Source organism: Blennius ocellaris (genome assembly GCF_963422515.1).
Source record: "Blennius ocellaris genome assembly, chromosome: 4".
Classification (NCBI taxonomy): Eukaryota; Metazoa; Chordata; class Actinopteri; order Blenniiformes; family Blenniidae; genus Blennius; species Blennius ocellaris.
Genome location: NC_137653.1, coordinates 17182456 through 17196032, shown reverse-complemented (window position 1 = coordinate 17196032; position 13577 = coordinate 17182456). Strand labels below are relative to the sequence as shown.

At 41.9% G+C, this 13577-nt stretch overlaps 1 protein-coding gene across 2 annotated transcripts; it reads right to left on the bottom strand.

The window, feature by feature from the left end:
* Nucleotides 1-404: 404 nt before the first annotated feature.
* LOC308129675 (phosphatidate phosphatase LPIN2) lies at nt 405-12952 on the bottom strand. 2 transcript variants are annotated; one of them, XM_080495695.1, is made up of 20 exons: nt 12912-12952; nt 8959-9159; nt 8769-8864; nt 8414-8679; nt 8067-8165; nt 7847-7958; nt 6990-7713; nt 6794-6887; nt 6448-6629; nt 6264-6357; nt 6114-6183; nt 5816-5908; nt 5510-5568; nt 3765-3915; nt 3529-3677; nt 3311-3397; nt 2905-3057; nt 2633-2747; nt 1807-1910; nt 405-1632 (listed from the first exon to the last, which is right to left on the bottom strand). In XM_080495695.1, exons 2-20 carry the CDS (start codon nt 9148-9150, stop codon nt 1482-1484), a joined length of 2991 nt encoding a protein of 996 aa, XP_080351821.1. In that variant the 5' UTR covers nt 9151-9159; nt 12912-12952; the 3' UTR covers nt 405-1481. The 2 variants fall into 2 exon arrangements, with proteins under 2 accessions (XP_080351821.1, XP_080351822.1); XM_080495696.1 differs by having other exon boundaries at nt 5510-5565.
* Nucleotides 12953-13577: the final 625 nt, after the last annotated feature.

The following is a 13577-nucleotide window of genomic DNA, read 5'->3' as shown; positions in this document are numbered from 1 at the left end:
TTTTGCACCCTGCCCTTGTCCATAGTTCGCTGGGAATGGCTCAGGTGGCTCCAGTACTCCGCAACCCAAAACAGGATCAAGATTAAAAGAAGAGATATACAGTAGGAGATAGGTGGAAATCACTTGCATTCCTTCATGGCAGTGGGCATGCCACCATGTAAAGATGGTGCAAGGTTGTTTTGACCACGAACAAGATGCTGAACTGAGCACGTACATGCAGCCACACCGACCACGTAGCACAATAAGTACATGGAGAAGGAATTATTTATTACATTTCTGACCCTAATTCCAGTTTAAAATATGAAGCATTGGGTTTCTTCAACATGTCTTGTTATAACGATAGGTGTGACAGAATAGCCTGGTTTCCCTGTGCTGGCTATCTCTTAAAGCAAAACAATCACAAAACCGTTTAAAATTTATTTATTCTCCTGTACATTTCATTTATTAAATTAACAGTAAAACCCTTTGCTTTTAATGCATCTCCACCCAGCTGAATGATTAAACAAGATGCTAAAAGAAATAAATATAGTTATCATACAGAGGCACAGTATTCAGCTTATTCACCTCAGAATGTTAGTGTCAGCCTGACGTACCGTATCATTCAGGTACTAGTGTACAAACATGTTTCAACTTGATAGTGACGATCCGGAGACGAGGACCTGAAATATACATGCTGTCGTTAAAATAAACAATTTAAACAGCGATTCAAATACTTTGCAATCACTGGGGATCAGCTGTGATTTGAAAACATCAATTTACCTGGGAAATGTAATCATACTCAACACAAACTGGGGACATTCAATGGCATCATACTGTCGAGTGTAAAAAGCTTTTTTTTTTTTTTAAATGTCTAAAAGCATGGTCTTGGGGTACATGCAGGTCATTCCCCATTCCCCACCTATGTTCATAAAAAAAACAGCCCAAATACATTTCTGCTTACAACCACAAAGGCACACAATGATCCTCATCTCTACTGAAATGATCAAGGGGTATCTGCGTTTCTTCCTCACGTCACTGAGTAAAGCATTCAATGTTTTGGTTTTGCAGGCGATATAATTAAATACTGATAAAATAGAACTAATAAAATATATTTGGTCCATATTTATATTAAAAAAAAAATCCTATGAGCTGACTGGCTCAAGGGATTTATAAAATTAAAATCGTGGCAGTCTGTGACACCGATATCACACACTAACACAAATCTGAAACAGTCCAAAAGCCTGTTTGTGTGTTTGTGCCAAGTTCACTTTAGGTAACTTAACAGCCAAGGCGAGGGATGTATTATTTTTGCTACACTTGCTTATCGGACATATTTACATATTATGACATAATTAGTTTCTACATTATGGCGCAGCACAGAAAGGGACAGTTGTCTCTTTCTCAGTCAGTCTCAGGCAGTCTTCAGTCACACTCGGATGGGTCCGAGGATACGTGCTCTGGCTTTACGTGAAGATGTGGCGTGTTGCCAAGTGTTATTGTGTTCACAATAGTGCATCCAGGTCCAGTTCCGGCAGCGGCTCCTTCCAGTAGGAGAAACTGCTGTACTCAGGACAGTGAAGAGCGGAAGAAGTGCTCCCGTCGGCGGTGAGCACAGGGAAGAAATGTTCCACCGCCTCGCCCAGGTGGCAGTACCTGCAAAACAGGTACAGTTTGTGAAGACGCACTTGTGAAAAAACAATGTTAAATAGACTAAAAAAATGTGTCCAGTCACATTTTACAACTTTGATTTCTACTCACAGAGGCACCTGAGTGGTAAAGGAAAGAAAGAAAAGAATTCAGCAGAAGAATTTTCATCTGCATACTTACGAGGACTTGTTTCCTTTGGTCTTCTCCTGGATCAGCTCTCCTTTGGGGTTGACAGTAAATATCCTGGCTTCAGGCACTCCAACCTGCGTGTAGGCAAACGCATCCTGCCAAAGCAAACAGCAGGCAAATCTGTGTTTATCTACCCTGTGAAAGGATATCCTGTCCTTAACCAAATTAATTATTCATTAGTGTACAATGGATACCATGCCATTTTTATCAAAGTCAAATCCATGCTGATATTAAGTGATACTTTATGTGTTGGGAGAAGGAGGCGAATATGCAATCATATTGAGTAAATGACACTAAATAGCTATGACTCTTCCTTATCCTTATTCTAATATTTCATAAACAGTTTCATTGCTGTTTTAAAAGCTGAAAAAGCTTCACACGTGACACTGTTTGAGATCAGCTGTCAGACCTCGGACAGTAATAGACCTGGGTGAGTGTTTTATTCCGCAAATAGCATAAGGTTACTGTAACATATCTTTGTACTGATAACCTGTACTGAACACTGGTGTAATAAAAAAAAAAAAACTTTTTCACACATTGTAATTAAAATTCTTCCAAATATCTCAGATTTATTACAATCTTAAGCCTTATTTGTTTCTTTTAATAATGTCAGTTTATAAATCATGAAAAACAAAAATACAGTGTGATAAATATTAGAATAAAACCCAGTGTAGTTGATGTTTTTTTTTACTATTTTATAAGCCTTTATTGTTAATAAGCTATGAATTGAGCAAAACTGGAGCAAAAAATAAATAAAAAATACATATTTGAAATATATTTCAGTTTTTGTAGACACACCTTTATCAGCTTTACTTACATTGGTCCTGTTGCCGAAGGCTGCGTAGAAAGGCTGCCTGCTCGGGTTAAACAAGTCCCTGATGTCACCGAGGCACGCCACTTTAAACACCTCCGGCTTCTTCTCAATCACCTCTCTGTCAGGACAGTTCAGTTAAAAAAAAAAAGAAGTCTCTTTTAATGTTTGACAGTTTATTTATGTTGACATTGAGCCACTAGAGGGCAGCACTACCTAAGATTTATTGTACACATTCTTTGTTTGGTCGCTCAGGGAAAGCGCTTTTTTTTGGTTACCTGTGCAGGGCAGAAAAGAGGCTGCTGGGAGCCAGTAGCACCGGGCCTCTCGGGAGCACAGTGCCTCTGTCATTGACCCAGTGCAGGTAGTCTTTGGTGATGGCAGCCATACCGATAGCCCGTGCTGAACAGTAAAGGAACTTGTAGCCGTTTCTGCAAGGAAACAAGACAGCCATTATAAAAGTGATTCATTACCTCTGTATAAACCTGCCTGCAGTGCGCGTACTGTGATCTGCTCCAGTGACACATGAACGTGTGAGAAACAGGAAAACCATCTGGCAGTGCAGCAAATACAATGATGTCAGACTGAATGCACGAGCAAGAAAAAAAACCATTTTGGTCCATGTTTGCTTGTTCTGGGTCTGCGAGATGTGTGTGGAGGTTTGGAAGGAGGAACGAAACCTACTGGTGTATTTTGTGGTAGAGCTTGGCGATGCCCTTGTGCGTCCAGTCTTTTCCAAACTGAGGTAGAATGTGACCCAGAGCATCAGACCTGCAGCCGTCGGGGAGAAAGCGATCTGAGCTACAGAGTTGCAGTAAATGTATTTCGAGAAGCAGAAAATGTGATCATTCGCGCACGAATGTATCTTAATAATGCGGTGGGTGAAACAATGTTTGTTTTACTTGGTGATGGTGCCGTCGATGTCAGAGATGATCACGCGGTCGTTCCAGTTCCACAAGTAGATGGCGGCTTCACAGCGACAGGTGCCCTGGTACTGCGTTGTCACACTGAACACCACCTTGTTGGCTCCTTCGCGGAGTTTTAGATGCTCCTGTTTATGACAGAGTACGTACTTAATACTCCCCACGTGCATTTTGGCCGGGGCTGCATGAGTATGCATGTTGAGGGCCTCTCTTACTATTTGTTCGGAAGTCAGGCGCAGGGATTTGCGGTACACCTGGCTGATGGACTGAGTGGCACTGAGCGCTTCTGCCGACATGGAGGGAGGGATGACGGCTTTTCGACCAAGTCCTGCAGCCTCGTCGCTGTCAATGTCGTCCAGTGTGGCTCTGATGGAACGACGCACATGCAAGCATCAGTACTGTGTTTTCTCTGTGTGATATTTAAAAAAAGAAACCCACAAACAACTACCGTGTTTTTCGGACTACGGAGCGCACCTGGATATAAGTCACACCCGCAAAATTTCAAAAGAAAAAAAAAAAAGAACATACATAGGACGCTTTTGACTATAAGCCGCAGGTGTCCACGTTGTATCAGAGTTTACGTGATGCACCCGAACGCATCACTCACGGCAGTCAGCTGCTGGATTTCCGGACCATAGAAAGCAACACAAGACGAGGTCACGAAGAGCAGAAATATCACTTTTAGGGCAGGCTTTGAAGAAGCACAAGTGCTTAGAACAGCACGTCTCTACACGCAGAAGTAGAATTTGGTGGCATGAAGCCTGTTAACCCTCAAAAAAGAGCAGCGGCTTATAGTCTGGAAATTACAGTATTTAGTTATGCTGTGCGTCTCGGACAATATCAGCGTCAGATAACTAACGATGCAAAATGTCGACTCACTTAAAGCTTATTCGATTAATGTATGGTGACATTTGTTGAAGCAAATATGAATAGATTTTTTTTATTTATGATTGTGGAATAAGCTAATTTTCACATATCAGATCTCATGACTTGTCACTCATCTAAAGCGTGGGAACTGAACCAACAACAAACATCTGCTCCTTTTAGCTCCGTGACGATGACAATGCTTTACGGCTTTGAACAAGACAACAAGCACATTAAGTAAAGTGTTGAACAACAGCTGGGAATGACCTGCTTTGTTGTTGTTTTCCATTACTGATGTGTCTATTACCTTGTGATTCTATTTTAGAAATTAACGTTTGACAAAAAGATAAAAGCTAATAAAAGGCTTTTAAGTTCTTTCACTGAGGCTGTTTTTAATCTCCACTAACAAAGTCCAGAAATTGTTGTCTAAACTATTTTGATTGGCTGCGAAACAAACACAGATCTCCAGCAAACATAACAAATAGTAATCTACATACAAGTACAAATGCTATCTATTATTTTTGTATGTTTATTCTTTTAACCTACCAGTTTGATATGTTCATCTCATATCTTGACCTCATGTGTGTTTTTATATTTCATATCCAAACCTGGAGCTGTTCCCTTCTCCTCTTAGCATTGAGTACGAGTGTCACTTTTTGTGATTTGTTTCTGCTCGGTGTGACTAAATGTAAAACAGAATTTAAAAACAGGTACAGATTAAAAAAAAAAAAAAAAATCAAATTAATATTATTGTTCCAACTCTGTAGAATGGTAGAAATTAGTGAAACAGGGAGACCAGCAGGTAACATTTAACCAACTCTGTAACATTACCACGGACTGCACATTTCTCATAACCATAACTCATAGATATGATAAACCATCGAGGAGTTCTGGTTATGGGTAATATGCACAGAGACCCCGGAACTTCTGCAATAAGACCGTCCAAGAATCACTATCAGTAGCCTGCGCAGACGTCGTAACTTTTAATAATTAAACAGCCATAAAACCCAAATAAATCGAGGCAGCATGAAAGAAGTCATAAAAGGCTCGAGGTTGTTCAACTGATCTGAGATCATTTCTTTGTGAATTCACTTACATCACTGTGGCAGGAACACTTAACAGGGGCTCCTCGAGCTCTTCTTTAGAGTTTTTCTGCTGAAACAAGCATTTTCGGCATTACTATAAAAACAGTTCAAGTGTTTATGTTTTTATACAAAACCACAGAGAAACTATCAGACATCTTCCTTCTTTTTTTTCCAATCTTATTTCACAATAACAATTGAACTAACTATAACTCAGATCGACCACATCAACAGTGAATATTGTAGGTCCAAACGTGACAAAATAAAAAATAAAAAATCCATGCCCTAAGAATAACAATTTTGCCAGTGAAAACATCTACCTGGCTGTTGTCCAGCTGTCTCCTCCTCCAGGAGAACCACCAGCGTCCAGACTTTTTGGGCATTTTGTCCTTCACCAGTCTCTCTACTGTACTCTGTGTATGAAACACACACATGAAACAAATGTTAGTGTTGTTAGAATTTCTGCTGGTAAACAATGCCTCAACTGCTTTGCAGTGTAAAGTTCATCGTTTTAATTTCAACAAAATGGCTCACCAGCAATAGGCCTGTTGTATTTGTAGCAGGACACGAAAGATACGTCTATCATTTTTACAGTAGATTTTAAATGTAATAAAATACCTTGGGTAGATTTTTTTGGAATGTTGTCATTGACAAGACCATTGGAGCAGCCACTGCCCAGTTGTAATAGCTGAAAAACAAGAGCCGGATTATGTATTCCAGTACCTTTAGTACAGACTAGAAGAGTATTTCTATATTGTTGTATCTTACTTTGAGTTTATGCAGATGACAAGACTTGGATCTTCAATGATTCCTGGATTGCTGGCAAAGTCCTGATATGTTACAAGATGCTCCAGGAATTTTTCTGAAGTGAAAACAACACAGGCAGTGGTTTAACTCTGCTATATAAAAAAAAAAAAACGTAGCGCACGAGCACGGATTCAACTCCAATTACCTTTAGTGATTTGGCTGGTGTCGCCCTCTTGTCCGCAGAGGGACATACTGACTTCCATGGTGTAGGAGGTGGAATCTGACAGGTACTCTGTGCCGCTGTCCATCGCTCCGCTGCCCACCGACTGAGGCGACTGGCTTCCTGAGCCCTGACCCTGCTCAGACTGAAACGCTCCCTCCACCTCGCTGCAGGCACACACGTCATTCGAATTGGAATATAACAGTAGGAGTAATGCTGGGACTGAAATACTATAGGACCCCCCCCCACCCCACCCCAAAATGTTCTGATACTACACAAATAATAATTTCAGACACCCAAAATGCTGTATTATTGTGACACAATGCATTACCTTTTTGGAAAGTAAAGTGCAGCCACTTCAGGGCCCAGAGTGGTCAGATCATCCAAGTAAATATCCGTTGGTCCGAGGTGATGATTACGTTTCCCTGGGACCAAACACATCAAAGCTCACATTCTGTTCACTGAAAATTAGTTTCTTAAAACTTTTGCATGTAATGTGTTTAAATCAATAGGACACATGTGCAGACCTTTCTTCTTGTCCTGTTGCTCCACCTTGGAAGACGCCTCAGCAGCACTGGTCAACTGTCCGGCAGCGGAGCTTCCAGCACCGTCCTCCTCCGCTCCCTCGGCACAGGGATCTATCCCGCTGTCCCCCTCACTGACGTGGGCGCTGCTGGTTGAACCCTGCTCACTCTGCTCAGCCGGCTCCGTGCTACTCGGATGTGTTTCCAGGACCGTTTGTTCTTTTCTCTCTTTGACAAGTTGTTCTTCTGCACTGCTTGGCTTGGTCACGGGGATTGCACTCGTTGCATTTACGAGATTATCTGTCACAGTGTCAATATGGCCGAGACTCGCCGCGATCTCTTGGCTGGTGAGAGACTCTGTGCACTCGTGAACTGGAATGCAACTTGTATTCTGGTCCTGCACTGGTGAGGCTTCAAATTGCTGCATTAAGTCCATATTCACAGATGTATCACAAGACACGAAAAGTTCAGTGGGGGTAGAGTGAGACACATGAGGGGCTTTGTCTTTGGGGAAACGGGGAGTGTTGTGCACAGAGAGGCTTCCTAAATCAACAGACTGAGTCCGAGGTAGTGGTTTGACCACGGTTACACTGCCTGCATTCCCAAAGTTGGTGAAACGCTCGGAGCCCATGTCAAAGGATTCCTGTCTCTCGATGGTGCGGAAATGAGAACTATGTGACGGAGAGATGTCCTCCTCCTCCAATGACATCTTCCCTGGTTGACAGAGCTGTGAAAATAAAGAATGAAATATTTGAAGGTGCCACAATGACTAGCTCAAATCTACAGTATTACTACAGCACAGGTAAAAAAAATAAATACAAAAAAAAACATAAACATCGCTGTGTGTTAGAGTGTCGCACCATCGGAAACCCTCCCCAGTTCCACTGCATCTGAGGTCCAGATAAATCCTGGCTTTTGACCACAAGCTCAGAGTCGCTCTTAGGAGAACCAGACCGGTTGAAGAACACGTTGCTGCAAATGAGAATTGGTTTCAACAACAAGGACGACAATGTTCAGACAGGAAAAGCTCTCAAAGCAAACAATTTAACAAATCGAACAGTAAACACGAAATGTTCTGACTTCTCTGATGGTGACTTCTCTCCGTCCGAGTGAGGATGGGGCAGTGTGGCTCCAGCCTCCGGGTTCGGCTCCTCCGACAGCGAATAGTATATTGATTTACTTAAAAACACACAGGGAAATCTTTTTAACTGCTGGGGTCAATATCAAACAATTACTACATCTGAAATACACCATCAAGAATACCCTGTTCCTGCTACCAACCATCCCACTCAGAACCAACATCCCGGCATATGTCAACATGAACAGATTTGAGAAATTTTCCATGAGCGGAAAGTCTCATTTAAACATTCAGTTATTCCTAAAATAAAAAGAACAACAGCTTACAATACGTTGTTTTAATGGCTGACCTGATTTGTAGTGGTGTGATCAGCTCCTCTGGAGAGAGGCTCTCCTGTTGAAAGGGATCCGCTTCCCTCTCACACTCCTTCTCTCGTTCCCTCTCATCTGATGAGGAGCTGGCCTCTTCTCTCAAGTGGGTATCAGAACGCACACGTTTGCGGCGGCGCTTCTTCCTCCGAGCACCGGACCCAGTGAGTCCCAGACCTTCGGTGGTATCGTCGACGTCCTCGGGGAGCTCAAGGAGAATTGGGGAGGTGCACAGATGCGCTGGGACCTAAGATAGCGAGGCGTCATGAATACAAATATGCCCAGCTCATATTTCCAAGTGCGTAAACCAAGAGTCGTGAACGACGCTCTTCTTACCTCGCTGTTTTCATATTCCTCCACGAAAAAAGCTTCACCGTTGTCCCCCAGCTTCATGTGCAGGCCAACAGATTCTCCGTTTATCTCAATGTCCACCTGCATTCGCAACAATGAATGTTTACAACTTTCCCAAAGCAGACAGAGCACCGCATGTACCAAATAGCTGATGAAAGTCAAGAAAAACACTGACAATCTTCTCCTTGGAGCGCAGCACACCGAGCTTGCCGAAGCGGACGTGAAAGGGGGAGCACTGGAACGACCCATCAGGCTGTCGCACCACGATGACGTCGATCCCACCTGTGAGGGTGGCCGGGTTCAGGCCACGGTACAGCTCCTTCACCGTCACAAACACCGTCTCCGCGAGCTGGCCCACGATATTCATGGTTTGGGACTGAGAAGGACAAAAAAAAAAAATACCCAACAACAACAAAAACGTGAAGTGAGAAATAAAAGACATATGACACAGCAGTAGAAAGTGTCTGCAGAACTTCTGTTTATACAACATCAGCTGTTCTCAGTACGAGTTATAGCAGCGAAAAGCCTGCAAAAAAGTGTGTAAAGCACTTGCACGTGGCAAGGTAACCACACTTCTGTTTCGTTCTTACTTCTGGTTTTTCCTCTTTTTAGCGCTAACTAAGCCACAACACAGCAAAATGGAAATTTGGAGGATTTAACTATGACACATTTTTAACAAAAGTGATACTGAAAGCAGAAGTCACTTGTAAATATATCTGTCACATATATATATATATATAAAATCATACTTCATGTACCTTGACAGTTTTAGAAAAAAAAACTTTAAACCTTTCCAATCAGATTAGCTCTGCTATACTGACAAGTCGGTGAACGACCACTCAGTGTTTTTGTTTTGACAACACAGTCCTGACATTTGGCTTCAGATCTTGGTTGTGACTAATAGAACAAAGGTCAACAGCCTGAGATTGAAAAACGAGATGTCTAGTACACTGATAGAAATGATTGTCTTTGTAGAAAACAATGATTTTAGGTTCCAAGTCAGTCAGATATGATTATCAGGTGAACATATTGATTGAGTTGCAGTCGTTAGAAGCACCGTGCCAATTACAAACATCATTACTTTGATAACTCCTACTTTAGCTAACAAAATAAAGTAAGAAAGTGCATTTTCAAATAAATCTGCTTGCTCAAGTGAATTCATTGGGTTTTTCTCTTTTCTTTGTTAAAAGCACTTGGAGATGACTGTGTTGTATTTGGTGCTATATCAATAAAGTTGAGTTGAAATTAGAATTTTCTTGGCATGATCTTTTGTTGCAGCGGGTTGAAACAACACTCCCGGTCGACTTTATCCCGCCATCAACTTTGCTGGAGTGTGAAATTAGCTTTGATGGGATTAAAGAACATCTATAACCCCGAGTGGCCTGGAGTGATGTGACGACAGCATTTCGCATGAAGAACTTGTATATGTCAAAAGCCACCATTCATTCAGTATGCATCTAAATCGAGTGTACACAGTTCACTAATTCATCACAGAGCAAACAGAGGGACTCGCTCATATTTACACCTACAGGCATTTTTCGGTCACCATTTAGCCTCAAAAGACCCCAAAGACATTCTCACTGTGGAGACAGTGTGAACCTGGACACCATCACACAGCCTCAAAGCACACCTCAAAAGTAACCAAAAAAAAAAGCTTCTGCAACAAACAAAATAACATCATTCACTGGAGACAAGAAGACATATTTGTAAACCCTGTCCAAATAAGGATAGAGTATAAAAACTAATTCAGTTAATAAACTAGTTCCCCAGCAAGTACAACTTATTTCTATGTTTTCAGTGAAACTTTCAACTGACACAAAGTAACACAACTGATTACAACAGGAAGGATCTACCCAAGCCTCAGATTTTTATCGAGAACATAAAATCTCCCTAAAATGATTCAACCAAAGAGAGACGAAAGCAAACAGCTAAATTTTTTTAAATGGAAACAATTACTAGTCTCATTTCTTACCCAGAGAGAAGGATGAAGATGTCCCTTCCCAACAAGGATGTGTTGACCCGACCTCCCCTCCGCCATACGGCACCACAATAAGGATTTTTCCACTCAAAGGAACTCAGAAACTCTTGAGAAACTGTACCTATGTCTACTTGAACCACCTGCTCCCATAATGCTATTGTGATGGACGTCCCCCCCCCCCCCCCTTTGTATCTGTCCCGAGGCGTCTGGTTACATTTTGTTAGCCTTGGCAGGTTTGAGACGTAGCTACGAAGATTGAACAGTAACTAATAACTACAAGGTCACATCAAACTGAGATGGACGTTGTGCTCTAGGTCTCTCTCTTCTCAGCTGGTACGCAAAATATAGCAATCTATGAGAGAGTCCCAGTATATTCACTCCCACTCTAATGCTTCCTCTTTAACACACAATTTCACCAGCACACACACACACACACACACACACACACACACACACACACACACACACACACACACACACACACACACACACACACACACACACACACACACACACACACACACACACACACACACACACACACACACACACACACACACACACACACACTGAATTCATGCTTCCACACTTGCACTGCACATGACAGCCAGACCAGCAGTTTCTGAAAGGCCTGCACAAGCTATTCATACACTCATGGCATGAAAACACACACACACACACACGCACACAGATCAGCCACACTGTTTCTGGGGACGACCACAGTTCTCTGGGCCATCGATGATGTCGGGGCACTTCAGCCGTCATGCTCCACCAACTCAGAGAAACCCATCATAAACCTGGTCGACTCGGGAGTAACTCAAGAAAATAACTTTCCAATTTGGATGGAGATTACTATCAGTGTTGAGTTGCTTATCGAGGGAAAACATCACGAAAAGGTAGGCCTCAAACATAAACATAAACAAAAAGGTGGAAGTAATGAAAATACAAAATAAACAACAATAAACAAAAGCTGAGGAACTCTATGTGGCCGATGACATGACTGATCCCATCCAGCAGTGCAATAAGTACAAATGTAAACTGTCTCTATCTTATTGCCATTCTGTGCGTATTGACTCAATAGATAGGCAGATACAATGCCACAAAACAGCCTTTTCGACAGCGACAATAAAGAGCCAACATTGGTCAAACCAACATGTAACAGGAAAACAACATGTGTGGGGAAAATCATTGCCAAAGGAGGCCAGAGGAGGAGATTACAGTGTGTAACAACATATTGTTTTAATACTAACAATATACTTTTGTCCATTTTTAGACGTCTCACAACAGACAGAGGTTAGACTTGTGTGTTTTTAACTATTAGTAATCAATAAGTACATTTCGCAGCTTACTTATTTACCAAAAGATAGTCACTCAAGAGCAGGAGAAGCATGAAACGACACATGAAAAACTACCATGGAGGTCCAAGCCAGGACTTCTATTCGCTGCTCTGCATCACTCTTGTATTTCTCGTTGTGTTTTAGCTGTAGACAACCTGTACTAATTTAGAATGGAGCTTGAGGGCCTAAAATACCCAGGTTTGCTCTTGAGTCTGCTGCTGTGATTGCGTAATATCAGTCATCATCATCATCATCATCATCATCATCACCACTGACTCGGGCAATAAAGAGAAAATAATCAGTCAATTGAGGAACGATGAGATTTGGTGGAAATCTGGTTTAAAAGGCACATTAAGAAAGATCTGCCAACAAAACAGTGTGTTTACAATAATGACAAGCATTTAAAAGATGTGTTTTATAGAGCGTCCATTTGGACTGAAGAGCCCCAAACTCAACAACTTCCGCAAAGGGGTCCGACATTTGACACTCACTCCGTAAACAAAGCAGGAAAAACTAAATCACCTTCGTTGTTATAAATCCATTAAAGGAGCATAATTATAACGTTTTATCAACACTAAACATTGATTATCCTGAACTTTATCTGCCAACGCAGCACATCGACTGTTGAATCCTCTCCACAACTTGTCTTGTTAAAAACAAGAGGCGAGTTTCGATCGCAAAGACAAACTTGAACTGACGCAGTTCTCACACGTCTTTTCTAATAAATATGTACCACACGTGCTGGCGGTGTTTTACACACTTTAATCGGTTTGTTTATGAGCTGAAGGGCCGCGAGAGAGATACGTTTCTTACCTTTCGGGTCGCTCCTCAGTTTGATATCATACTCATCGTCCTAGTATACTGCGCACGCGCACGTACACGTCAACCAGGACGTCAAGCCAATCAAACTGCAGGACAAGAAATCAGGTCCCGCCTCTGAGCCTCCATAGTAAACAAAGCGCTCGATGATGCGTACGTGCACTGGGGTGGCTTCATCTGTCATCTAATCTGTTAACGGTCAGATGTTAGAGGAGTCATCTCTCAGTCTGGTCAGGTGTTAATAGGTTGTTTTTTGTTTATGAGGTACACACTGGAGGGCAGCAAGTTATGGTCCAACGGCTTCATGAAAAACACAGACCACTGTGTCCTCTTCAACAGATTATTGTGTGAATTCACAAATTATCAAAATCTTTCATATGCCGCAACATTTCTCCTGTAATCTTTAACTGATTTAAACCATTTAAAGAGGTCGTGTTATGCAAATTTCACTTTCTAATGGTTTTCCAACAATAATATGTATCCCCATACCAGAGAATGATGCCCCAGAATTGAAGAAAGCGTGTCCTTTCTCCCTGGCTTGTTTCAATTCATTAAAAAGGTGTGTGTGCACCAACAAGCACATCAGAAATCAAACCCAATATAGTGTAATCAGGGTTTAGCCAATCCCAATCAAGGTCGGCCCTCCCTTTGACCCTCCCA